Below are 26,591 nucleotides of genomic sequence, written 5' to 3'. Positions count from 1 at the left end.
ATGAATTGCCTTTTAGAAAAATATGAATGTTACGAATGCCACAAGCAAGCGTCGTGTATTAATACCAATGGAACGCTCCACTGCTCTTGCAACAACGGTTTCACTGGAAATGGATCTTCATGCACAGGTGCGTTTCTCTTATAGTGATATTTTCATATATTCTTTATATTTCAGAGCCTAATTCCACGGGTGCTTTTACTCGGCGAAATGGGAAATATTTCGCCTGTTTCTTTTGAATTTCGACCACTTTAATAGATTGATTTTGCTACATTGCTCACAATTTAAAAGAAGCAGGCGAAATATTCCGCATTTCGCTTAAAAATTTAGCCCGTGGATTTAGGGGTTTATACTTAGATCACCATGACACCGCGGAAATTAGGGCTGCTTTCCACTGCCGCGTTTTTTGCACGTACGTACACGCACGTAAAAGCTTAAAACCTTCTAAGTTTTTTTAAATTAACTTTATGGCAGAAAAAGCACACCTAACGTTCAACAGAATCCAACCGTCAAGAAAAAGACTCAACAAAAAAATAAGTTTTCTTGCTCTTGTAATTGCTCATGGTAACAATTACAAATGAGTGAAATAGCTTGTGAGTACACCACGTGGCGTATCTACAAGTTATTAATTTACTTAAAACATGCTAAAAAAATTTTTAGAATATTGTTAAAATTTACTTGCACAAAAGATTTGAAGCTTGCACACGGCAAAAACCAATAGTCCAAATTAATAACATTCTGTATACATTTTAAGCCTCCAAATGACCTCTTCACGGCTGTCAGATGTGAACGATGATGTGTTAAAAGATCGAAAAATGTGTTTTCAACTTTTTAAAGATATTCAAAAGTTTTCTATTTGATATACAGAAAGGCACATGTAATTGTAAACCAGTGATTGGATTTTCGGGTTGAAACATCTAACTCCAACTTCTGCGGTGTTGACGAATATTTATCTTTGATGCTGTTGTATTTCTACATATTTTTTCTATATTATATTTCAGATGTCAATGAATGTGAAATTGGAACAAACAACTGCAATGGCAACGCGTCTTGCAACAATACCATTGGCTCGTTTAACTGTGTTTGCAATATAGGCTTTGTTGGCGATGGAACAACATGTAAAGTACATTTTTAATACAATTAAAAACAATATTCATCAAACTAAAGCAAAATGTTAGTTAAGAAGTTCAAAAAACACCATGTCTTCCAGTTTTTTTGTTAATTTATAAGTGCACGTGCTTACACACATATATATAAATGAGTTTACATTTAACCCCACAAGATGGTTTTGAGGTAAATTAATCCTACAGTGTCCGCAAGAACATCTTGCAAAGAAAAGGAATTTGAATGACTTTTTATGTGAAAACTACTACATTATTGTTAGGAAATAGTTACTCAACTTGTCGATTACCATAACCGCAACCAAATTTCAGGAGCGATTCATGTAAAAAAATTATTTTAGGTGAAGAAATAACAATATGCCCAAAAAGAATCGATCTTGGATTTATATTGGACAGTTCTGGCAGCATTGGTCGTTACAGCTTTGATCAAACGAAGTCATTTGTGAAAGATCTCACGAAATTTTTCACGATTTCTCAAAACAGCACCAGAGTGTCAGTGATGTCATATGCCACAGGGGCAACATTGCATTTTCGCTTTTCTCGAGTATTTGGAACCCGACAAAATCTTTATTCAGCAATAGATAACATTCCATACAGTGGAGGTGGGACGAACACCCATCTGGCGTTGTTAAGAGCGTATACAGATATGTTTAATGCAAAAAATGGTTCCCGAGTCACAGGTTGGTTTGGTATCAGAATTTTTCATTGCAGTAGAAATTGCAAGTTTTTAGAAATGAAACAACTTGAGCGAATTGTCTAGTATTTAATCTAAAAAAAGCAACCAATTGAAAAAAGTAATATTTGAGCACAAAAGAATTGTCATTTTGAAAATGCATTTTTTGGCCTACATTCATTGAAAAGTTAAGAAATAGAAGTAATCGGTAACATCAGAACACGTTCAGGGCCGCGTGACTGCTGCTAGGAAGTGTGTGGTATAACACTAACACTAACATCCCCCAAAATACCTAAGCCAAGAAATATTTTCAGTAATTTTCAGCCGTCTTTTCACCGATATTTCCTGAGCTCCCGGCGCTTTTTCTACTTCGAGTCTCCCGGAATTAAGTCTCAAAGCAGCGCTCAATTTACGCGTTTGAACTACACACTGCACAGGGGTGGGGGAGGGGGAGACGATAAATGTCAGTTTTGGATTAGGTAAATTAAAAAAGAAGCTCGCCATTGCATCGCAAAATGTTTCGCCTTTTGTTCTGTCTACTCAGTTAAATCACTTTAATTATTTTGTGTAACACCAGCCAACTATCTTTAGGTGTAAAGAAAGTTTTGATCGTTTTTACGGATGGCCATAGCTTTGGAAATGTATACCAACCTTCCCAGCAACTGAAGAATATGGGTGTTGTAATATATTCTTTCGGAGTTGGAAATGGAGTCCATATGCCAGAGTTGAGAACGATGGCTTCTTCTCCTGCGAATAATCATGTTTTCCTTTTGCGAAATTTTCATCAATTATCAACATTGGAGAGGAATATTTCATATTCTGCTTGCAACGGTAATGTTTTAAAACGTGCTCAAATATGGCTTTTTAACGGGTTGAATGGATGCTATCTTGCCCAGAATAATACTGTTACAATAATTAATATCTAATAAATCCTGCTTTTTAAAAGAAATTATGATTTACATTACTACGAGAAGTACATTCTGAACATTACCTTCCAGATAATTTTGAATGTTACCGCTGCGATATTCATGCATCGTGTCTCAAATCCAATGGCTCGTTTCAGTGCTTTTGTAACGTTGGTTACACTGGAAATGGACTGACATGTACCGGTATGTTTTCCAAAATTCCGCATTGACTTTGACATTTATCATTTATATACCTCCACTGACGGGGAATCGGCGAAATATTTTCCGAAGTTATGAAATTATATCTGCGTTTATACTACGTGATTTGACCTGACCAGGACCAGGCCTAGGCCTAGATGTGAACGTGGTTTATCCAGGCTAGACCAGCTCTGGACCTGGTGTAGGCCACAAAACCCAAGCCAACTGCAGAAGGTGGGGCAAGATTTTGGTAATGTGAACATGCTTTACCTATAGCCCTAGTTTCTTAAACAATTTTTGAACTTAATAGGATGATTTGAATAGGATTCATACAGTATTACAACTTTTCGGCTTTTTTGGGGTCTTTTTCTAAGTCTTTATCAATTACTTTGGTTATCTGATATCATCAACAAGGAAGACAGTGTGAACGTGGCACAAATTACCTGAACTTTTCCTAGACCTGGGCCAGGCCAGGTCTAGGCCTGAAGTGTAAACGCGGCTTATGTCTTTCGTCGACAATACGGTTAATTGCCTTGGCAGAATCGTTAATTTCTTGATTTCAAACAAACAACAACACTATTCCCGCAATTATTTCGAGTGTGTGCGTGTAGTTCTTGCAAAATGTCGTGTGGGATAAATTTAATATCACAGTGTGATAAATTTAATGTCACACCCCCAACTCGGAGATAGGAGTCTTGGACGCGATACCGCGAAAAATGTCCTCGTCACATGATACAAATAATGTTTTTTGTTTTGGCAATTTGAATTTCTATTGTGCAATTTGAATTTATATTGCATAATACATATACTGCAATTGACCTTCAATAGGTTAGAATCTTGTACTTCAAATGTGAATGTTGTATTTCAGATGTGAATGAATGTGAAATTGGAACAAACAACTGCAATAGTAACGCGTCGTGCAACAATACCATTGGCTCATTTAGATGTGCTTGCAACGTTGGATATGTTGGAGATGGAATAAAATGTACAGTAGATATTAACAAATGCGTGATTAGCAAAATATCCACTGATATCTCTGACTAAAGTCCTTATTCTGCAGTGACCACAAATAAAGTTTTCTCCCACTACCAGAGACTGTCAGTTTACCATTTTTTTGCTAAAAGCGATCTAAATATCGCTCAATTAATTCAAACCGAGAGGAGATTTTTATTCAGCGACATTCAAGCACCTCTTCTTTGGTGAATAATGGTTTTAGCATACTTACACAGGTGTTTTGTTGAAAAAAAAGCGAAGCTGTTCTAGATAATACATTGCGTTTAAACAGCTTTACTTGTGTGTGTGTTTTTTTTTGTAACCGCATTTTCATTTACTTTACCACACTCGCCGCCAGTTTGAAAAATTTGCTTAGGTGAATTTGGCGCAATAATCTGAGGTCGCTCGACCAATCAGAGGCCAGAATTTTTAACGATCACCTGTTTAATTATACTATATAAACAATAATTTATTTAAGTATAGCCCCATAATAACCATCTAGGGATGTCCCTGCATCTTTTAGCGTTTCGATAGCCACTTTAACTGTGCTTTTTGTGCGTTGTCTTAATGCTATCTATCACGTTTTATAGGTAGAAACCTGACAATCTGCGCGAAGAAGATTGATCTTGGGTTTGTAATGGACAGTTCAAGCAGCATTGGACATTATAATTTTAACCAAACCAAATTGTTTATAAAAGATTTTACCGATTATTTCAAAATTTCTGAAAACGGAACGAGAGTGTCGGTGATAACGTACGCGACATGGCCAACATTACAGTTTGGATTTTCTCGAAAATTCACCACCCGACAGGATCTTTATTCAGAGATAGATAACATTCCATACACAGGATATTGGGGAGCGGACACCGAAAGGGCTTTAACAAAAGCATATATAGATATGTTTGATACCCAGAATGGTGCCCGGATTTCAGGTATTTGATCATTTGATTTTGGTCATCATCAATCCTTTTACTCATTTTTTTAAATTGCGTCTATATATTATTATATGTAAGCTGATCTTACATTGTAAACAAATTAATTCCGATGAAAATTTCAACTTAAGTTCTTTCTTTGCCGTAATTAGATCAATATTTCCAGAAACAAGACGTTCAAGAAAGTGTGGTTTATTTACTTCTAGTACTTAGTAAACGGATAATGGCCTGACTTAATAGTAAAAAAGTTAATTCATTGGATTTTATCCGCGCGGCAAAACTTTACCATTTTCCACCGGACTTCATTAAAACCTGTGTCACACATTCCAGATCTAGGAAATTTGCGATAAGACGGAAGAGTTAAATTTGCTCACTAACAAAATACAAGGAAACTGCGTTGTCTTAACATATTAAACGAAGACAGATCAGCAAAAGCTGTTTTTACAAATCTTCCGTATTTTTTTCTTATGCTTGCTAATAATATTTAGGAATAAAGAGAATTTTAATAGTTTTCACTGATGGAAGAAGCAGTGGAAATGTTTATTATCCTTCTCAACAACTGAAAAACATGGGTGTCGTAATATTCTCAATTGGAGTTGGTTCAGGGATCGATGTTTTACAGCTCGAAACAATGGCTTCCTCTCCTGCAAAAGATCATGTGTTCCTACTCCGCAATTTCAGTGAATTCGCACATTTGGCTCACAATATTTCATTTATTGCTTGCAATGGTATGTTATTAACATCTGTTAGGCGTTGAAAAGAATGGGTAAAATGGTATTATATTTCTCATTTATAAAGTGTTTTTAAACTGATGTTTTCCTGTTACAGGTATTACCACAAACATAACGCGAGGTAATTTTTTAAAAAATTTTTTTGTAGTCAACGTTATTTTAAGAGAAAATGGAAAATGGATTTGTTAAAATATTAGAAAAAAAATAATTTCAGTAATGGGTTGAGCACTAAGAAGGGGATATGGCAAAAACTTTTCCTCTTTTATACTCTCCACCACGCCACATCCCACAAAACAGTCTAAACCATCTCGAGGTACCATGATAACTCATGTAAATTCACATAACGCAATATTCGCAGCAGCTATAGTTTAACACATTCTTCTTGACTTTTTTTCTTATTCAGATTCATGTGGAAATACTCATCTGTACACTCCTGGCAGACTCACAAGTCCTCGTTATCCTTACGAGTACCCAAGACAATTAAATTGTTCTTGGATAATTTCTAGTACCAATGCAACATATGTTTCACTGCAATTTTCAGTGTTCTCGGTACGTCACAATTGAAATATATATTTTTTGACTTCGATAGTATAGGAATATTATTTTTCCCCTAGTGTCGCTGGGTTTTCAAATTAATCAGCATTTCATTTTGATAGTGAGTTGGAAGTAAACGCCGTCAAAGATTATGACCAAGCAAACTTTGTTTTTAAAATATTTTTTTGAAAAATGGCCGTGTAGGATCTTTTACTGAGGGCGCCAATATTCATATATATTCACGTTCATCATTACTTGTTTATTTTTCATTGATTTATTGATGTAACGTTATATGCTAATTTTTTCAGTATTGCTAAGTTCACGCATCACTAGTCGGCCGTAGCCTATGTAAATGGAAAGCCTTAGATATCTTATGAGAAAGAACTAACTGACGTCTAAGGGAATACTAACACCTTATAAGGGATATATATTTACCAATACAAGCACGGGTACAGTCATGGTATATCTCAGTATTTGCCAAGGTTTAAACTTTTCACTTTGGCTTCGCATACGGAACGAGAACGCAGTGTCAACCAGACGAAACGTAGAACGCAAATGATTTTATAAATTAGATTATACCCTCTGAGGATTATACCATGTAATTATACAGCTACTGTTATCGCTAACATGTACAATTACATCATTTTTTATTATGTGTATTCACTATTGTCTCTAGTTTTCACCGACGAGATAATTATGTAAGTGTATGTAAGGAATAACAAAGGCTGTATGATCATGGTGTCGCGAAGAAAGCATTTGAAATAAGCGCCAAATCCTAACCGCAATCATTTCCTCCATTGTCAAATAATAGTCTGTAAAATTTGTGTCAGTTCATATAATTTATTTTGAGCCAAAAAAATTAAATGCATGCATGGTGCAACTGCAAATTCATTTCATTTATAGCTGGAAGGCGGTTCAAGTTGTCAATATGATTATTTGGACGTTTATGATGGCAATTCTATATATGCGAAAAAACTGGGGAGGTTTTGTGGGCAGCAATCGCCAAGAAAGCTGGTATCATCTGGTTCAACGCTCTTCGTCGTATTTCATACGGACAGTATTATTCAGAAACAAGGGTTCGTTCTCAACTACACGGACACAAATGGTATGAAATAGTTATTTCAATATTTATTTCTATTTCTTTGCACAGCTCAAGTTTTTTTAGAGTTATATTCTTATTGTGCTTCACTTTATCTTCATGTCACGATTCTTACTATTACCTGTAATAACCCAGATAAAAGTTTACCACATTAATTTCTACGATATTTCCTTTATGAGAGAACGGAAATTCTGCAAGGTTATAAAATTTTATTATCGTTGCAACCAAGCTATAACGTGCTATAGTTTCTTTTATTATATTATATAGAATTTCTTCTAGCCTTACGCAGACTTACATGGTCATTTAAAATTTATTTTTATACTACAGTCTGTAATAATCTGACAATTTTAATATAGACAAATTTAATTGCCTTTGTAACTAGAAAATCTATTCTGCACTCAGAACGGGTTATTTGTATAGGTAATAGTAGGCAGTAGTGTAGCCAGGTTGACGATGTGTTTTGCTATGCTAATATTTTGGTGTTCATTGTCTTTCAAAACAATAAATTTCTAGGGAAATGAATAATTATAATAATTCAAAATCTACATAGCGGGACAAAATCGTCAGGCTGGCTACCCCACTAATAGTAGGCCTATGGTTTTGGGTGCAAATTGGATATATGTAACATGCACGAGTGAGTTTTTAAAGACGTCAAAATAGCACGAGGCCGAAGGACGAATGCTATTTGAGGTTTTTGAAAAATTGCCGAGTGCATGTTATATCCAAATTGCACTCGAGCCCATGCTATTACCTATACTAATCCCCGAGCCGGTGCGGAGCACCGTGCGAGGGTACTAATTCCGCCCGGAGATTAGGAATTACACCCGGGACCCGGGGGAACATAGCGGAATCCAAAGTCGCCTAAATTTGGACCATGGACGTTCAATGGTCATGGTACTTGTGCGCACGCGCAAATTTTGAACGAGTGACGAATGGTAATTAGCAACTTGCTGATTGGCTGACACGAAACGTTCGTGTTTCAGTGAAAAACGTCAGCAATTTAACTGTCATTTTGCAAACTATTCTTTTAAAAAAATGTTTCGAAAACACAATATGAAATGTTGAATGAAATAACAGATAAAACACTGGGAAGAGTTTAAAGTATTATCAGAACTGGAAGAATTAGCGGTGAAAAGGAAGAACTGGTTTATAATCCTTGAAATGGTAGGAGTCTATTTTGTTTATTTGGAGGTTTCTTTCGTGTTTGCTGTACGAATACATTTTATGACCTTGGTACAGTATGTCGTTTTGCTCTGTTTTGCGAAGACGTGACCGACTATTTAAGGCTTTACATCATCGTTTTACCTTCAAAAAGAGTTCTTAAACGTGTATTTTGGAGTTTAATATAACAAATATCACTTTAAAGGTTTATAGAGTCGACTGCAATCACTGCATGAATTTAATAATCGAAAAACAACATTCGACGTTCACTGCTTATTTATACTATTTGCGCTGTTTTAATGTTTTGAAGGTTTAGCTATAATGGAGTATTAACTCCCACTTAAACTGTGAAAGTCTATAACTTAATGCAACGGAAAGCAGCAGGAAAACGGGTGATTTCACTTCACCTTTACGACTGTGTTTGTTTCTGAAAAATTTGAAACATCAGCTATCGGCTTTACATTTAGGACATTTCATAATATTGAAGGTTAGGTCTGGCTAGCTCAGGAAGTATTTTGCTTCGTTTGAAATGGCGAGGGGTTGCTGCAAGCATGTATTTCTAGTATATATAATTTAATTGACCACTTGCGTATTAGCTGATGCCCGCTAAGGATGACGTTAGGAGTCTGTAGGCTGCTTTCGAACGAAATGGCTGCGGGATTAGCAAGCGATTTTGTCCGGGAGAAGAAACAGCTTCTTTTTGACAACATTTTGCATGGATCCATACCTTTTTGGGCGGAAAATTACGAGGCTATTTGGCACTGCTCATAGAGAAAATTAGAAGAAAATCGTTGCATTAGTGGCGAAGAAATTTTGTTGCAAAGACATCAAGTTGTCAACGCGCTTTCTCTAAATTTCTTCCCGAAAACTTAGTTTGGCAAAATGTTTTGAAGTGGTTTTTGCGCGAAAATATATCTGAATTAATTTAAATCAGTTGCTTGTAGCGATAACAGGAGAATATAAGTTGAATATGTTTATCATCGTTTTCTGCTGCCTTTTTTCCTCGAGTTGAGGTAGGCTTTGGTTCGTTTCCTCCTTTGTGAGCTGTAGAATTAATATTTTGATATTTTAGCTAGAGTATAAACATTGAGATTCATTGAGGTAGGATTGTTATAATTAGAATGATATATGAATAATTCATTTTGAAATGCCATAAATAAATTATATTTTAAATACATGCAAGATACACAGAATTAAACAAGTCATATATAACATGTACCTTGTACCATTGTTTGCCTCATGTGAAGCACTTCACATGAGGCAACAATGGTATACAGAGTCTAAAAGGTGGACAAGGGATGTACATGTCCTCCAACATTTACTTATGAGCCGTAAATGAAATATTGTGGTACTGAGCAACCTGGTGCACAAAAAGACAAGAAAGTATGCTATCAACTGTTTAAAGATAAATATCTTGGGAAAGTAGAAGTTAAAAAAATGTTACCAAAGGAACAATGTTGCTCTTCTTAGGGGCCGTGTAAATGCCGCAATGAAGAACAATGATATCTATATTGTATACTGATGTTCATTTAAACAAAGCTAAGTCAGAGGCTGTTTATACCAAGTTCACATGCACTGCAGGGAAGGGTGGGAAATGCAAACATATTGCTGCTCTACTCTTTCAAATAAGTGAGTAGCTACAAACAATTAACCCTGACAGAAATGCCAGATCAACCTACTTGTATCCAAGTACCGCAGCATGTTCCAAGGAGAGATGATTCAGACAAGCCAGTTCTTTATGAGAACATTGCATTTAAATGGGAATATATGTACCCATTTTTTTCTTTATTTCTTTATGTTTGAATTTTATGAAATGATAACTCTAGATTCCTTCTGTTATTGCTCTGACATTGTCAGTGTGGTATTCAGCAATATAATTGCCACATTCAAGTGACCCCAACAGTTTCATGTGAGGTGCTTGCATTTGCTTCATGTGCAGTGCTTGTTTCACCCACCATATATAATATTATTTAAACCTTTGTACTAAATGTTATATATGAGTTGTTTAATTCTGTGTATCTTGCATGTATTTACGATATAACTTATTTATGCAGTTTTAAAATGAATTATTTACATGTCTTTCTAATTATAACAATCCTATCTTAATGAATCTCAATGCTTATACTCAAGCCTCTCTCCTCTGCAGAGGTTTTTGTTGGGTTAGTCGGGTTTGTAAAGGGTTTTAAACCACAGGAAATTGAAGCGCGGGCGGCGGAACAGCGGAGGGGGAGAAGGCAAGAGAGGCGAAAACTTCTGCCAGATTTGAGGCCCAATATGGCGATCAAACCGTGCGATCTTGCGATCTCCATAATTCACGAACAAAGAGGCAACATGGCGTTTCTAAATTTGAATAATTCATGTCCTTGCAGAGAATTTCTTGTATTTTGGTGGAGCGGAAAGACTTGTTGCTGAATTTGTTGTAGCGAAGACTAGCCACGTTTTTTATAAAATAATGGCCTTCAGCATCATTACAGAATGATGCATAAATGCGCGGATTTTAGCGATGTGACAATAAATGAAGGTATTGATTCACTGCGTGAATTTGTGGTACCTGAAACCAGACAAATGTTTTGAATTGATACGTCCAATATATCGGATTTCAGAACTCGCAAGAGTCGTCGACCCCAACTCTCTATAGCAATAACGTCCAAAAACGACGCTTATATAAAAAAATAACGACGCGAGTAGAAAGTAAATAAAAAGTAAACGTTAGTAACTTTAGTATAAATCTCCCTCCCCAGCTGTTCCGCCGCCCGCGCTTCAATTTCCTGCGGTTTAAAACCCTTTACAAACCCGACTAACCCGACAAAAACCTCTGCGGAGGAGAGAGTACTCTAGCTAAAGTATCAAAATATTAATTCTACAACTCACAAAGGAGGAAATGAACCAAAGCCTACCTCAACTCGAAGACAAACGGCAGCAGAAAACGATGATAAACATATCCAACTTATATTTTCGTGTTATCGCTACAAGCAACTAATTTAAAGTCAGACATATTTTTGCGCAAGAACCACTTCAAAACATTTTGCCAGACTACGACCTTTGAAATCGTAAATTCGAACAAAATTTTGGCAAAGATATATCATTTTCATAACGCTCAAAATTGCATTTTTAAAACAATAATTTTCAAATAACCTTGAGTTACAGTGAGAAAAACTATCGGTTGAGCTTATTCTTTTTAACACGTAGCCGATCGCAAGTAGGAAACCAACAAACCTGTTTTAGTTCCTGTTCATACGTTTTTGCGAAGAAATTTAGAGGAAGCGTGTTGGCAACTTGATGTCTTCGCAACAAAATTTCTTCGCCACTAATGCAAAGATTTTCTTCGAATTTTCTCTATGAGCAGTGCCAAATATCCTCGTAATTTTCCACACAAAAAAGGTATGGATCCATGAAAAATGTTGTCAAAAAGATGTCGTTTCTTCTTCCGAACAAAATCGCTTGCTCAGGCTGCAGTCATTTCGTTCGAAAGCAACCAACAGACTCCTACCCTCATCTTTAGCGGGCATCAGCTAAAACGCAAGTGATCAATTGGTTCACAGTGATTGTACAAAATTGCTCTGTGACTACAGAAAATTGTAATTACATAAAATTGCACTGTCATTACAGACATTTGCACTGTGGTTTAGGATTAACCTAATTGAAATCAACCAATCACAGTAAAGTAATGCTTTTATATAAATTATTAGACAGTAAAAGCAGGATTAGTATTTTGAATCCGGCTTTTACAATTCGAATGTAACGGTTCGTTATTTCCGCAGAAAAGAATGATTGTTTGATGACGGATTTTCTAACATTTGGGTGACTTAAACCACAAAGAAACGAAGACGGAAAATGGCACAAATTTAATAAAATATTAAGTATAACTGAAAAACTAGCAACTAGATTTTCACTCACTACTAAATTGACTTTTTTTCTTCAGATTCAGATTCATGTGGAAATTTTTACCTGTATACTCCTGGCAGACTCACAAGTCCTCTTCATCCCTATTATTACCCAAGAAACACGGATTGTACTTGGATTATTTCTAGTACCAGTGCGGCAAATGTTTTACTGCAATTTTCATTCTTCTCGGTACGTCACATTTTGCTACCTTCGTAATATATCTTTTTTAACTTCGATAGTATTGGTATATTATTTTTGCCGTCAGTAGTATTTTTCACGAGGGGGCGGTGAACGTCGTCAAAGATTATAATTACGCAATCTTTGTCAATAAAAAATATTCTTGAGAAATAATCTTCTTAAGTCTTTGCCTAGCTATTAACTATTCCTAATTATTCCTACATGAAACAAGATTTCAAATAATCTTGTTTTTAAATCTGATGAAAGGATTGCATATTGTTCCAACTAAATTGTCCTAATTACAAATAACGCATGCCCTTACGAAATTGAAACAAAATTCTAACCAACGTTTTCTTGACTACAGATATTGAACTGATTCAAAACACACTTCAGTGAATAATTTCGACCTTATCCATTTTAAAGTGTCACGGGCCGTGTAAGTTCCTTAACTGAGGGGCCTATATTTATATATTCACGTTCAGCATTATCAGTTTCTTTTTAATTGATTTTTACGGTTTGTTCACAAGAATATATGAATATCATCAGCCCACTGCTTCTCCTCCCAGGTGTTCAATTTACTATGATATTTTCACAGTACTTTTAAAGTTACTAACTCTCCTAACGAATGCCCTCAAGTCGAAACGCCGAGAAATGTTTTGTCTATTTTAGGCAGTTGTTACACAACATTTGATCTTAAGTTACTTCTGCATGTTCTTACAAATTGGGTTTTTTAAATCACATAATTCAACACATAACCAATCGAAAACATTAATATATAAAAATTTACGTATATCATTTTTTTGCAATGTTCAATTTTTTTCCCAGGACCAAAATGATTGTAATCAGTGGCGTAACCAGAACGATAAGTGGGGGGAGGGTGAATATTCATATAATCATTCTGTTCCGCCTGACGGATTTGTATTGTAAGCTATTGCACTTGCAAAGAAATCCGCATGGCAGAGCTGGTTATACTATGAATATTCATCCCCCCCCCTAATTATCGTTCTATTACGCCACTGATTATAATTATCTTTCTTCAGTGCAAAATTTTCAACGGTTGTCAAATAACGTCTGTAAAATTTATGTCAGCTAGTTCATGTCAAACACTCAAACTAATTGATTGAGCCAGAAACATTCTAAATTGTTGAATTACAACTTCGACATGAAATTTCTTAATTTATAGCTGGAATACAGTTCGAGTTGTCAATATGATTATTTGGACGTTTATGATGGTAATTCTATGTATGCAAGAAAACTCGGGAGGTTCTGTGGGCAGCAATTGCCAAGAAAACTGTGGTCATCTGGTTCAAAGCTCTTCATCGTATTTCATACGGACGGTGGTGTTCAGAAACAAGGGTTTGTTCTCAACTACACAAGCACAACTGGTACGAATAGTTACAGCTCAAGTTTATTTTACAGTTATATTCTTACTGTGCTTCAACTTTTTTATCATGTCACGCATTCTTACTACTACCTGTAAATTTCCCAGATAAAAATTTACCACATTTGTGTCTACGAGATTTTGCTTTATGAGAGAACCGAAGTTCTGGTTAGAAATTTTTATTATTATATTATGGCATTCAAGCTATATAATAAGTTATATTTTCTAGATCTTTTATTCATGATTTCTTCTAGCCTTAGGCAGGCTTTAAGGATATATTTGAGTAAAGTATTACCAAATGGTTTTCCCCGCAAGATGGAGTGATCCATGTACGTACGAGGGATGTTGCGAGCCGCAGGGGAGTGTTTTTATACGCTTTCCGAAAGTCGAGCAACATCCCGAATACATGCATGGATGACGCTATTTTGCGCGAAAAAACTCTTGGTAAAAGTTTTATAAAATAACTACAGTGAAAAAACAATATTTTGAGAATCCCAAGAAAATCCTTCGAGTGCTTTTAAATTCCTAATGAAGGATTACATGTTCCTGCATGGCTTGCCTGATCCTGCATCAAATTGCGGGTTTCAGTGTAGTTGTTATATAAAATTTATCCTTATTCTTGTTGAAAAATCTTTTCAACAACATCTGTAATAATCAGACATTTTTAATCGTCTCATTGGATTGCCATTATAACTGGAAAATCTATTCTGCCCTCAGAACGTGTTATCAATTTTGATCTCTTAGGTGAAAGCTGGTTCAGTTTTTTGAAATTGTGTTATTGGAATGTGATGGTTCTTAATTACGCAGACACGAATGTGTGCATGATGAGGAATTTTCTAACATTTGGGTGACTTAAACCACGAAAAACCAATAAGGAAAATAGCACAAAATTAATAGAATATTAGGTATAAACAAATAGCAACTAGAGTTTTACCCGCTACTTAATTCACTTTTTTTCTTCAGATTCAGATTCATGTGGAAATTCTTATCTGTATACTCCTGGCAGACTCACAAGTCCTCGTTATCCCTATAATTACCCAAGAAACACGGATTGCACTTGGAATATTTCTAGTAACAATGCGACAAATGTTTTACTGAAATTTTCATTCTTCTGGGTACGTCACATTTAGCTACCTTCGTAATATATCTTTTTCATCTTCGATAGTATTGGTATATTATTTTTGCCGTAATATTTTTCGCGAGTGGGCGGAAAACGTCGTCAAAGAATATAATCAAGCAATCTTTGCCTATAAAAAACATTGATTCAAATAATGATCACTCTAAATTCTGAACCTTATTCCGAAGAAATAATTTTCCTAAATCATCGCCTATTATTCCTAATTATTCCTACATGAAACAATATTTCAACCAACCTTGTTTTTGAACTCTGATGGAAGGATTGCATATTGTTCAAACGAAATGGTCCTAACTACAAATAACGCCTTCTTTTACAAAATTGAAACAAAATTTAACCAACGTTTGCTTTACTACAAATATTTAATTGATTCAAAAACACTACAGTGTCTGTGAATGATTTCATCCTGATCTATTGTAAGGTGCCAGACGCCGTGTAAGATCCTTAACTGAGGGCGCCAATATTTATATATCTACGTTAAATTTTTTTCACGGTTTGTTCACAGGAATATATGAATATCAGCCCCCTGCTCCTCCGCCCTGGTCTTCAATTTTCTATGATATCTCGCTGTATCGCACCACTTCTAGAGTTACTAATTTAACTGACTATGGCCCTCGGACCGAAACGCCGAGAAGTATTTTGTCTATTTTAGGCAGTTGTTGTACAATATTTGATACACATAACCATCCGGAAAAATTAACTTATCAAAAATTTACGTATATAATTTTTAATTCTGGGGTGTAACTAAACGATCATTGGGGGGGGGATATATTAATTCATACATTTATTCTCCCTGACGGATTTTTAATGTAAGCTATTGCACTTACAAAAGAAATCCGTTTGGCAGAACTGGATGCATTATATGAATATTCATCAACACACACCCCCCCCCTCCCAATTATCATTCCAGTTACGCCACTGATTATATTTATCTTTCTTCAGTGCAAAATTTTCAACGGTTGTCAAATAAAGTCTGTAAAATTTATGTCAGCTAGTTCATATCAAACACTAAAATTAATTGATTGAGCCAGAAACATTTTAAATGGTTGAATTACAACTGCGACATTAAATTTCTTAACTTATAGCTGGAAGGCGGTTCGAGTTGTCGATATGATTATCTGGACGTTTATGATGGTAATTCCATGTATGCAAAAAAACTCGGGAGATTCTGTGGCCAGCAGTTTCCAAGAAAACTGGTGTCATCTGGTTCAAAGCTTTTCATCGTATTTCATACGGACGGTAGTGATCAGGAACAAGGGTTTGTTCTCGACTACACAAGCACAATTGGTAGGAATAGTTACAGCTCAAGTTGTTTTACAGTTATATTCTTATGGTGCTTCAACTTTTTTATCATGTCACGCATTCTTACTATTACCTGTAAATTTCCCAGATAAAAAATTACCACGTTTTTTCTACGAGATTTTGCCTATAACGTGTCATATTTTCTTTTATTATATAAAATTTCCCCTAGCGCTTGGCAGACTTACATGGTCATTGAAAATTTATTCCTCTTCTAGTTGAAAAATCCCTGCTTACGTTGTCAGTAATAATCTGACATTATTAGTAGACGAATTGGATAGCCTTTGTAACTAAAAAATGTATTCTGACCTCAGAACGGGTTATTTGTATGAGTAATAGTATGGTTTCGAGTGCAATTTGGATGTATGTAACATGCACGCGTGAGTTTTTCAAAGACCTCAAAATTGCACGAGGCCAAAGGACGAATTCAATTTGAGGTTGGATGTCATATTCTAAGGTCACCTATTCAATCAAACTAAATATATACATTAATCTATAAATATAACACCATAGTAACCATCTAGATATGCTCCTGCATCTTTTAGCGTTTCGGTGCATGCCCACTGTAACTGTGCTATTAATGTGTTGTCTTAATGCTATCTATCACGTTTTATATAGGTAGAAACGTAACAATCTGCACGAAAAAGATCGATCTTGGGTTTGTAATGGACAGTTCTGGCAGCATTGGATTTGATAATTTTAACAAAAGCAAATCGTTTTTAAAAGATTTTACGGATTATTTCAAAATTTCTCCAAACGAAACAAGAGCGTCTGTGATAACATATGCGACATGGCCAACATTACATTTTCGATTTTCTCGAATATTCAAAACGCGACAAGATCTTTATTTGGCAATAGATAACATTCCATACAGCGGAGGGGGAACGAACACCGCAAGGGCTTTAACAAAAGCATATATAGATATGTTTGATACACGGAATGGTGCTAGAATTTCAGGTATTTGATCATTTGATTTTGTAATTATTAATCATTTTACTTATTATATTTCAAAAAATCTCGTGCTATTATTATATGTAAGCTGGTCTTACAAATATCATAGATTGTAAACAAATTAATTACGATACCAATTTCAACTTATGTTTTTTCTCTGGCATAGTATACAGTACTGTCCAGAAATAACCTAACACTGCGGTTGTGCGGTTCGATTGCGGTTCGGTCGCGGTTCGGTTGCTTTCGACCGATAGAAACCGCAGACGACCGTAAGGGAAAAAATTTCATCGCAGTGGCCGTTTGCTTCCGAACGAAATGTTATAAACAGTTGAGGACGACAATACCATAACCAATTAAAAAAACCCTTAGGAAATGCCTGTCCAACCGAGCCGAGCTATAACATCTGTTTCACCGCGGTTCGACCTCGGTCTGACCTCGCTTCATCTGCTATGAGACCGAGGTTTGACCTAGGTTAACCGCTGTTTTTGTAATAGGTTATTTCTGGACAGTACTGTATGTTTAGTTTTAAATCAATATTTCGAGAAACGAGACTTTCAAAAGAATGTCGACTATTTACTTCTAGTTTTAAGTACAAAAGTTTATTTCATTAAATTGTATCGGCCGGCAAAACTCTACCATTTTTCACCGGACTTATCAAAACCTGTGTCACTCATACCAAATCAACGAATTTTGCGATGGGACGAAAGAGATAAATTTGCCCACCAGCAAAATACAGGGAAACTGCGTTGTCATCTAACATATTAAACGAACGCAGATCAGCAAAAGCCGTTTTTGCAAAACTTCCGTATTTTTGTTCTTATGCTTGCTATTAATAATATTTAGGAATAAAGAGAATTTTAATAGTTTTCACTGATGGAAAAAGCAGTGGAAATGTTTATTATCCTTCTCAACAACTGAAAGACATGGGTGTCATAATATTCTCAATTGGAGTTGGTTCAGGAATCGATGTTTTAGAGCTCAAAACAATGGCTTCCTCTCCTGCAAAAGACCACGTGTTCCTACTCCACAATTTCAATCAATTCGCACATTTGGCTCACAATATGTCATTTAATGCTTGCAATGGTATGTTATTAACATCTGTTGTGCATTGAAAAGAATTGGTAAAATGGTATTATATCTCTCATTCATGTAGTGTTGAAATTAAACGGATCTTTTTTTGTTACAGGTAACACCACTAACATAACGCGCGGTAACTTTTTAACATTATTTTATAAAGTTAAGTTATTTTAAGAAACAATAGAAAATGGATTTGTTAAAGAAATTTTAAAATAATGTTTCAGTAATGGGGTGAGCACTGAAAAGAATAGATTAAATATCTGATAAATTATATTATACAAACGAAGTTAATGGGGTATAAGGCTCTTTCTTTTCTTCTTTTATAGCCTCCACCACACCACATCTCAATACAGGTACCATTATAACTCATTCATGTACTGCGTAGTGAATATCTTAAATATTTAAGAAACAATAGAAAATGGATTTGTTAAAGAAATTTTAAAATAATATTTCAGTAATGGGGTGAGCACTGAAAAGAATAGATTAAATATCTGATAAATTATATTATACAAACGAAGTTAATGCGGTATAAGGCTCTTTCTTTTCTTCTTTTATAGTCTCATCCACACCACTCCCCAATAGAGGTACCATTATAACTCATGTACTGCGTAGTGAATACATTAGATATGAAAAAAAATTCACATAACTCAATATTTGCAGCAACTGGAGTTTTACCCGTTCTACTTTTTTTGCTTTTCTTTTTCAGCTTCATGTGGTAATATTTATCTGTATACTCCTGGCATACTCACAAGTCCTTTTTATCCTAACGATTACTTGAGCAACACGAATTGTACTTGGATTATTTCTAGTACAAATGGGACATATGTTTTACTGCAATTTTCATTCTTCTCGGTACGTCACATTTAACTATACCTTCGTAATATGTCTTTTTGCCCTATGAGTGTGTGCGCGGTAAACGTCGTCAAAGATTATAATCAAGCCCTTTGTTTACAAATGATATTAATTAAATTAATGATCACTCTAAATTCTGAACATTGTTCCAAAGCAATAATCTTCTTCAATCATCGCCTGGAATTATTCTTATATGAAACTTTCAACAAACCTTATTTTTAAATCTTATGAAAGGACTGCACATTGTTTCTACTAAATAGTCCTAATTACAAATAATGCCTTGACGAAATTGAACGATCCTATTTAAGCAAATATATTTTAAATAAATATTAAAAGTTTAAATATTTATTCAGTAATTAAAAAAAAACTCTATAATAGTTAAAACCTCTGTAGTGGTGGTACTACAACTTTGATATGGAATTTCTTAACTTATAGCTGGAAGGCGGTTCGAGTTGTCCATATGATTATTTGGACGTCTATGATGGTAATTCTATGTATGCAAAAAAACTGGGGAGGTTCTGTGGGCAGCAATTGCCAAGAAAACTGGTATCATCTGGTTCAAAGCTCTTAATCTTATTTCATACGGACAGTAGTATTCAGAAACAAGGGTTTGTGCTCAACTACACAGACACAAATGGTACGAAATTTTAAATTTTTTCATCTCAAGTTGTTTTACAGTTATATTCTTATTGTGCTTCAACTTTATCTTCATGTCACGCATTCTTACTATTACCTGTAAATTTCTCAGATAAAAATTTACCACATTCGTTTCTACGAGATTTTCTTTATGAGAGAACGGAAATTCTTGTGATAAACTTTTATTATTATAGGAGTCTTTTATTTATAATTTCCCCTAGCTCTAGCCTGGCTTCCATGGTATATTTGAGTAAAAGATTGCCAAATAGTCTTAAACTCGTTTTTCCCGCGAGTGCTTATTAATTCCCCGTGAATTCCTCATGCTGATCCTGCATCAAATTGCATGTTTCACTGTAGTTATTATACAAAATTTATTCTTATTCTACTTGAAAAATCTCTCCAACATTTTCTGTAATAATCAGATATTATTAATGGTCAAATTGGATAGCTTTTATAACTGGAAAATCTATTATTTGATCGGGTTATTTGATCCCTTAGGTGAAAGCAGGATCAGTATTTTGCTATTGGAATTTGACGATTCGTTATTTCTGAGGAGAAGATTGTGTGCATGAAAATATTGGTGACTTATACACCACAAAAATGTAGAAAATAGTACAAAATTAATAGAATATTAATTATAAACTACTAATACATTGTTCTATTTCCTTTAAAGATACCAATAAATGTTCTGGAGCCCCGTGTGCTCCCTATGCAAACTGCACAAAAATTAATGGTTCGTACGTTTGTGTATGTAAACCTGGATATATAGGAAATGGGACAAGCTGTACAGGTATAAAAGTCACCTTGCTATTTCTACATGAAGTTCTATTATGTTATGAAGCTCCATCTATATGTACCCGTTATGCCCGTGAACCGATTCTGTCAATGATTTTTTAACGACGTGTGTCCAAACCGTGGAGATCGCACAGGTTTCACGTTTGAATATTGACAAATTCACAGCACAATGTATAGTGTATTGTGAAAATTTTTTGAAGGGTGGGAGGAAACCAAAGCTTTCTTCTAATACAAATTTGAGGTTTCGGTGAATGGCGCTGCATGGTTCTTTTTTTCATGACGAACAAACTGTGATCTATTGGCCTAAACAAATGCGTTTTTCACGCTTCAGATCTTCCTGAAAAACATTATTATAGGGTAAAAAAACCAATTGGTTACAAAATAAAAGCTTAGGATTCATTGTATAGTGAAGCGCATAAAATTAATTATCAATTGACCGTATTCTGAAATGTTAAGATAATATAAGATTAATTAACCTTCTTCGACAAAACAAAAACAGGGGTATATGTTACGCATGATTTAGAATAGATCTAGGAGGAAAGTAATTACATATAATGCCGTCATTTTATCGTTAGGTCAGGCAAATTCTCCGCAAAACACTGAAATTAACCTTAGATTTGATCCTTCGTTTCTCGTTACCCAATATAAGTTGGAATAAAATCTATCCCTTCTGAACTTAAAGTGCCTATATCACTTGTGGGATCTTACGGATTTGAATAGAGCTTGAAAATTAGTTTATAAGTTCTACAACTCTTTTTGATATAGTTAAATAGTTTTGAAAGTATTTGCATCTAACATGACGATTTGGGTAAATTTCGGTGGTGCTCGGGAGCCGCTGGGACTCAGGAACCGAGTTCTTGTCAAACATGATATAATCAATTGTAATTTTACTTCGATTTTCCAATAATGTAAAATATTTTGAGAAAAACTCGCCCAGTTGCTACAGCTATAAACAACGCACCGTTCCCACATTTTTTTCTTGAAAAGCGCAAACTATATCGCTAGTGAAACTCTTCATGTTTACATTATAAAAGACGGCGTGTTTGCAAATCATTCCTGAGTCCCAGTCCCCCCAACCAACGTATTTTTGAAACTATTTAATTATACCAAAAAGAGTTGTAGAACTTATAAACTAATTTTTCAAGCTATTTAAATCCGTAAAGATCCCACAAGTGATATAGGCACTTTAATCCAGCAGCAAGTTGCTTCTTCAATACTGCGTTACTTTAAATCCATTTTAGATTAATAACCCTTGACACTTCATTCATTTTCTCTTCATAGATATAAGTTTTCTATGAGATATAAGTTTTCTCGATAATCACAATTAGCTGATTTTTTGTGGTTGAAAGAAAATAGATGTGACTTTTTCTCAACCTCATTGAGTGCGAGAAAGTCCTTGTGATCTAAATACAAACTTTATTACATTTATGAGGCAAATGAAAAAAGTTTACATCAGATTAGTATTCGCTATTTAATTTCTAGCAATACACCCTTCCGGACAGCTCGTCACATGGCTATAGAGCTTCGCTTTCTTAAAGGAAATTTGGCTTAGGGCCTTTATTTTGTTCAGTAGGTTGCGAAGTGATCTTATTTTTACGTAACACATTAACTATACTAAGCACTCATGATCACATGAGGGTGCAATGCCTTTGTTAGGGAATTCGCTGTAGATGATTAATATTTATACGCGTACTGGCCCTGAACGATTATCGGATAATAGTCTTTAAAATGAAAATTAATTGTGCCATATCCCGGGTACTGTAAATGTTCCTGCTGAGAGTTGGTATGAAGGCAACGGCTGCCAATGTACAAGTACACATTGCATTAACACGTAAATTATGATTTTTTGACAGAAAATTCATCCAATCAGATCTACGTCCACCACTTAAGTAACCATGCACTTTAGAGTCTCGAGACAATAATGCAACACCTTTTCAGTTTCATCTAATAATTATACGGAGCGCAATTACGGCTGACCCCAATTGTCTCAGCCTATACATGCCAAAGCAAACCCATAACAAAAAAATAATAAAATGCATGAAAAACCGTGCAAAATCAAATTTTATCCAAACACACGCTATATTTTACAGTTTAAATTAAATTTATTGCCACTGATTGTCATGAGTTAGGATCAGTTCCAGTTGGTATACCTTGGTTCGCATCTATTTTAAGATATCGATGAATGTAATGGCCCTAATAACTGTTCCCCGAACGCTGTCTGTCATAATGTAGTCGGGTCGTACACGTGTGATTGTAGTCATGGATATCACGGTGATGGAACTCGTTGTGGTAAGTAACTTTATCTTTTAAAATACTGTCGCATGCTCAAAATAATCAAGATATTAAACTTAATGTATAAAATATAAAACATTATAATAAGTATAACATTTATAGTTCGTGCGTGTTGATTGGTCGAGAAGCGTGTTTCTACTTAACAATTAGACAACGAAGGCGAGTTGTCTAATTGTTTTAGTATACACCCTGTACCTAGATATATTTATTTCGAGAAAATAATCGATATCCCGCAATTACACCGAAAAATAATTTAAATAATTCAATTTTATACGGTCGCGCGAGTGAATTTTTCCCATCACGAATAGACAATGGTTGAGTAGACAATCAGAATGTTGGATTTGTAAAAGACAAGAGTCTGGTGTATACTAAAACTGTATAGAAACACGGGAATTTTCCCGCCGAACTTGACAAGCAAAGCGATGTAATGAGAATTTGTAATTGAATCGAACTATATATAATATTTGTACAAAATCGGTCTTTACCGAGAAATATCGGACCTCAATATTTTTGTACAAACTTTGCTCTTCGAGCTAGGTCTGTTTGAAAAGGCCTCGGTCCCTATATTTCTCGGTAAAGATCTCGCGCTCGGTTAATAAGAAGTTAATCGTTTTTAAAGTACACGGTTTTTTACGGAGTTTTTATTTTAATATTTTACATTTTACCAAAATACTCAGTATAGTTCCCGCACTTTAAACTCAATGGTTTTCTTTTACAAGATTCCCTAATATGCAAAACGATAAATGTACCTAAATATACCTAAGAATACTTAAGCATACCTAATATTTTTCAGCCTTGAATTTTGTCGCGAGTGACACTCTGCAGTCCCCCCCCCCCTCCAGCGTTTGTGAAATCTGCCTTAAAAGTCGATCCGAAAGCCTGCATCCGATGACAAAAGGATATCATATGATTCATATCCGATGATATCTGACTTGTTTAAACTCGAAGGAACTTTTTTGTCTCAAACCTTTGACAAGAATAACCAGAAAATGCACAATAGATAAAGTTTTAACTGTCTTCCTGCAAACTCCTTTTAGTCCCCTCAAAAATGAGATAAAATGTTTAAAATTTAAAATTGTGTCATTCATCAGTTGATCAAATTTTCAAGAAAAACGCTGTGATAAAAAGACCTGAAAAAAATTAATGCTCGGTTATGGAAATCTAGAGCAATCAAGTTCAATCTCAGCCCTTGAGAGTGAATTTATCACAGCGGGGCGGTGGCATTTAACAGAATTACGCTTTCATCTGTTCACCAAATCGGGTAGTTTTTGCAGTGATAGATAGTCTCATAAAAAATCTTAACCCGTACACTAATGAATTGGACACGGATATGACCAGGTCTGGCCGTACTGTGCCAATAAAAATACCAAATAAAAATAAACATTGCGTAAGTCGGTCACAGATCATATGCGACACCCTCCAGATATTTTTTATGGAACTCCACGCCGATTTAGTTAAAAATGTCCTATTTTCCAGGACAGTACGTGGTTATAGCTATCTTTGATCATGATTATAGCTTTCGGGGATACATAGCCATATGCTAATTTCATTGTTTTTTATAGACGATATAGATGAATGTAGAGACCAACCACAGAAATGCACGGGTGCAGGTGAATCGTGTACCAACTATCCCGGACGATACCGCTGTGGGTGTATCAGTTCAGGCCAGCAATTTATTGATAACAAGTGTACTGGTGTGTATAATTTAATCCACAATCTTAGGTGACTTCAGTTATTTGACAACGTTAGAAAGTTGGTGGATATTTTGCCCACTTTATTCACCGCATATATATGCAGCAAAAAATCATTTTCTTGTCGAGAGAATATATCTATATTAAGAATTTTCTTCTTATGTAAAGAAGAATTTTTCTTCAACAGATAATTATTTTTTCTAACTCTAGGATATAAAATCTCGTTTAGAAAGTAATTTCTTAAAATAAGAAATTAGTCAGGCCACAAATTTACAGATTTTAACACAAGAAATTATATTCTTATGAATTGGAATTTTTTTCTTAAACTGAAAAAATAATTTCTTGATATAAGAAAGATTATCTTAACTTCTGAAATTCTCAATATGAGAAAATTCATCTTAAGCAATATCCCAAATATTTCTTAAAATAGGAAAGCTTGTCTTATCTGATCCTCGTTTCAAGAAAATAATTTCTTGGAATAAGAAGATAATAAGAAAAAAAGAGCTAAATGGGGTATAGTAAAAAAATACTATAATTTCCGCCTGCCATTGTAAATTATATCTGGCTAAGTCTTTTGTACAAACAATTTTTACAATATAGAACTCTTTAGAAACAAATGTCATCATGAGAGAAATGTATCACAATTTCAAAATATCATGGAAAGGAGCATTGATTGCCACATAACGTCGTGTCGAGTGCGCGACATATCGCGCGTGATCCCGCGGTTCCAACAAATAGCGCTAACGGAGTTAAGAAGCGCGTCCTTTTTCAAATTTTCTTCGCTGTCCGTGTGTAAAGGCGATTTTCCATTGAATGCAAAATGTCGCGTGATCGACTTTTTGTTATCGACAATTTCTATCAACTGTGTGTTGCACGAGTTATTTCATAAAATTAGCGTAGAAAGTTAGGTCTGGGTAACGCACGAAATATTTTGTTTCGTTTAAAATTGCGAGGGGTTGCTGCATCCATGTATTTCTAGTTCTAAAACAAGAAATCTATTTTTCTTATTATGAGAAATATTTTCTTGCACAAATTCTTTTAATTAAAATTTTTTTCTCGCTGATCTCCTAAAGCAAGAAATGTCTTGTTTCAAGAAAATATTTCTTGAAACAAGTTTCTTTTCCTGGAAGAAGAAAACGATTTTTTGCTGTGATTGCGTTCGACGAAGGAGAACGCTTCCTAGCCGTGTCATATCGAGATTTGCGATGTCAGATTTGCCTCGTTCTGATGTGTCGTCAGAGTAACTGGAGACCATGTGCTCGCTCTATTTTGACATTTTTACTCATTTTGCGGGTAACCTTTTGAATCACATACGCTGTGAGCCTGTGACGTTTAATGTTAAAATTTTTGTTAATGATCGTTAACCGAAATCAACACATTCCGAACGCACATCACTAATCTGTGATTACTGCTAGTATATATAAATAAACGTTAACAATGACGACTACATTAGAGACTAACGTTAGGCTAGGTTTTAGCGGTGTGTAGCACTGAAAAAAATCATTTAACTCGACAAAACATGGCCGCCAGGAAAAGAAAATCACATGCATGGCAAATCAGTCGACTGTTAAAAAGTTGATTAAATTAACGAGTCACAATAAAGATAGATGATGCTAATTATTTTATCTCTGCCTTCATTCCGTGCAATCTTTCACTCTTCTTCATAGATATTCAGGCATCCGTTCAAGGTGAATTCCGAATAATAAATCGCAAATACATCCCTGCCTTTAATAATAAAAACAGCGCAGAGTATTTTGAGTTTACTGAAATGTTAATTAATGAGGTGTGTATCATGTCGTCAATATAATTTATTTATACAACTATTACCTAAATATCGGGTAATACAATTTTACCATTGGGAAGGGAAGGAACAGAATGCAGTATTTATGAAGAGGAGTTTCTTCCTTGCCTTCAGTTGCACCTTTCCTGTGACCAATTTGGTGGTTTTAGTACTTCAGTCTGAATACTAATAAAAGCTATACTTAATTACCGTCCATTTAGCTAACAAGCCTTTACAGGAGGACACCGAAAATACACTCCACCTTCCGTTTAATCATCATATTACGACTGTTGTGA

At 35.0% G+C, this 26,591-nt stretch overlaps 1 protein-coding gene across 1 annotated transcript; it reads left to right on the top strand.

Annotated features, from left to right (window-relative positions):
* Nucleotides 1-26,591, top strand: LOC114515555 (matrilin-2-like). Its single transcript, XM_028534838.1, has 22 exons — nucleotides 1-127; nucleotides 999-1,115; nucleotides 1,460-1,798; nucleotides 3,763-3,879; nucleotides 4,478-4,819; nucleotides 5,308-5,547; nucleotides 5,648-5,671; nucleotides 5,954-6,099; nucleotides 6,988-7,189; nucleotides 12,267-12,418; nucleotides 13,590-13,791; nucleotides 14,751-14,902; nucleotides 16,008-16,209; nucleotides 18,016-18,255; nucleotides 18,576-18,602; nucleotides 18,956-19,101; nucleotides 19,537-19,738; nucleotides 20,411-20,527; nucleotides 22,705-22,821; nucleotides 24,387-24,518; nucleotides 26,183-26,298; nucleotides 26,517-26,591. Exons 1-22 carry the CDS (start codon nucleotides 1-3, stop codon nucleotides 26,589-26,591), a joined length of 3,534 nt encoding a protein of 1,177 aa, XP_028390639.1.

The sequence above is a fragment of the Dendronephthya gigantea genome, unplaced genomic scaffold (genome assembly GCF_004324835.1).
Source record: "Dendronephthya gigantea isolate DGI-Jeju-01 unplaced genomic scaffold, DenGig_1.0 000004F, whole genome shotgun sequence".
In the NCBI taxonomy this organism is placed as follows: domain Eukaryota; kingdom Metazoa; phylum Cnidaria; class Anthozoa; order Malacalcyonacea; family Nephtheidae; genus Dendronephthya; species Dendronephthya gigantea.
The sequence above is the reverse complement of the archived record's forward strand: the minus strand, read 5'-3'. Positions and strand labels throughout refer to the sequence as shown.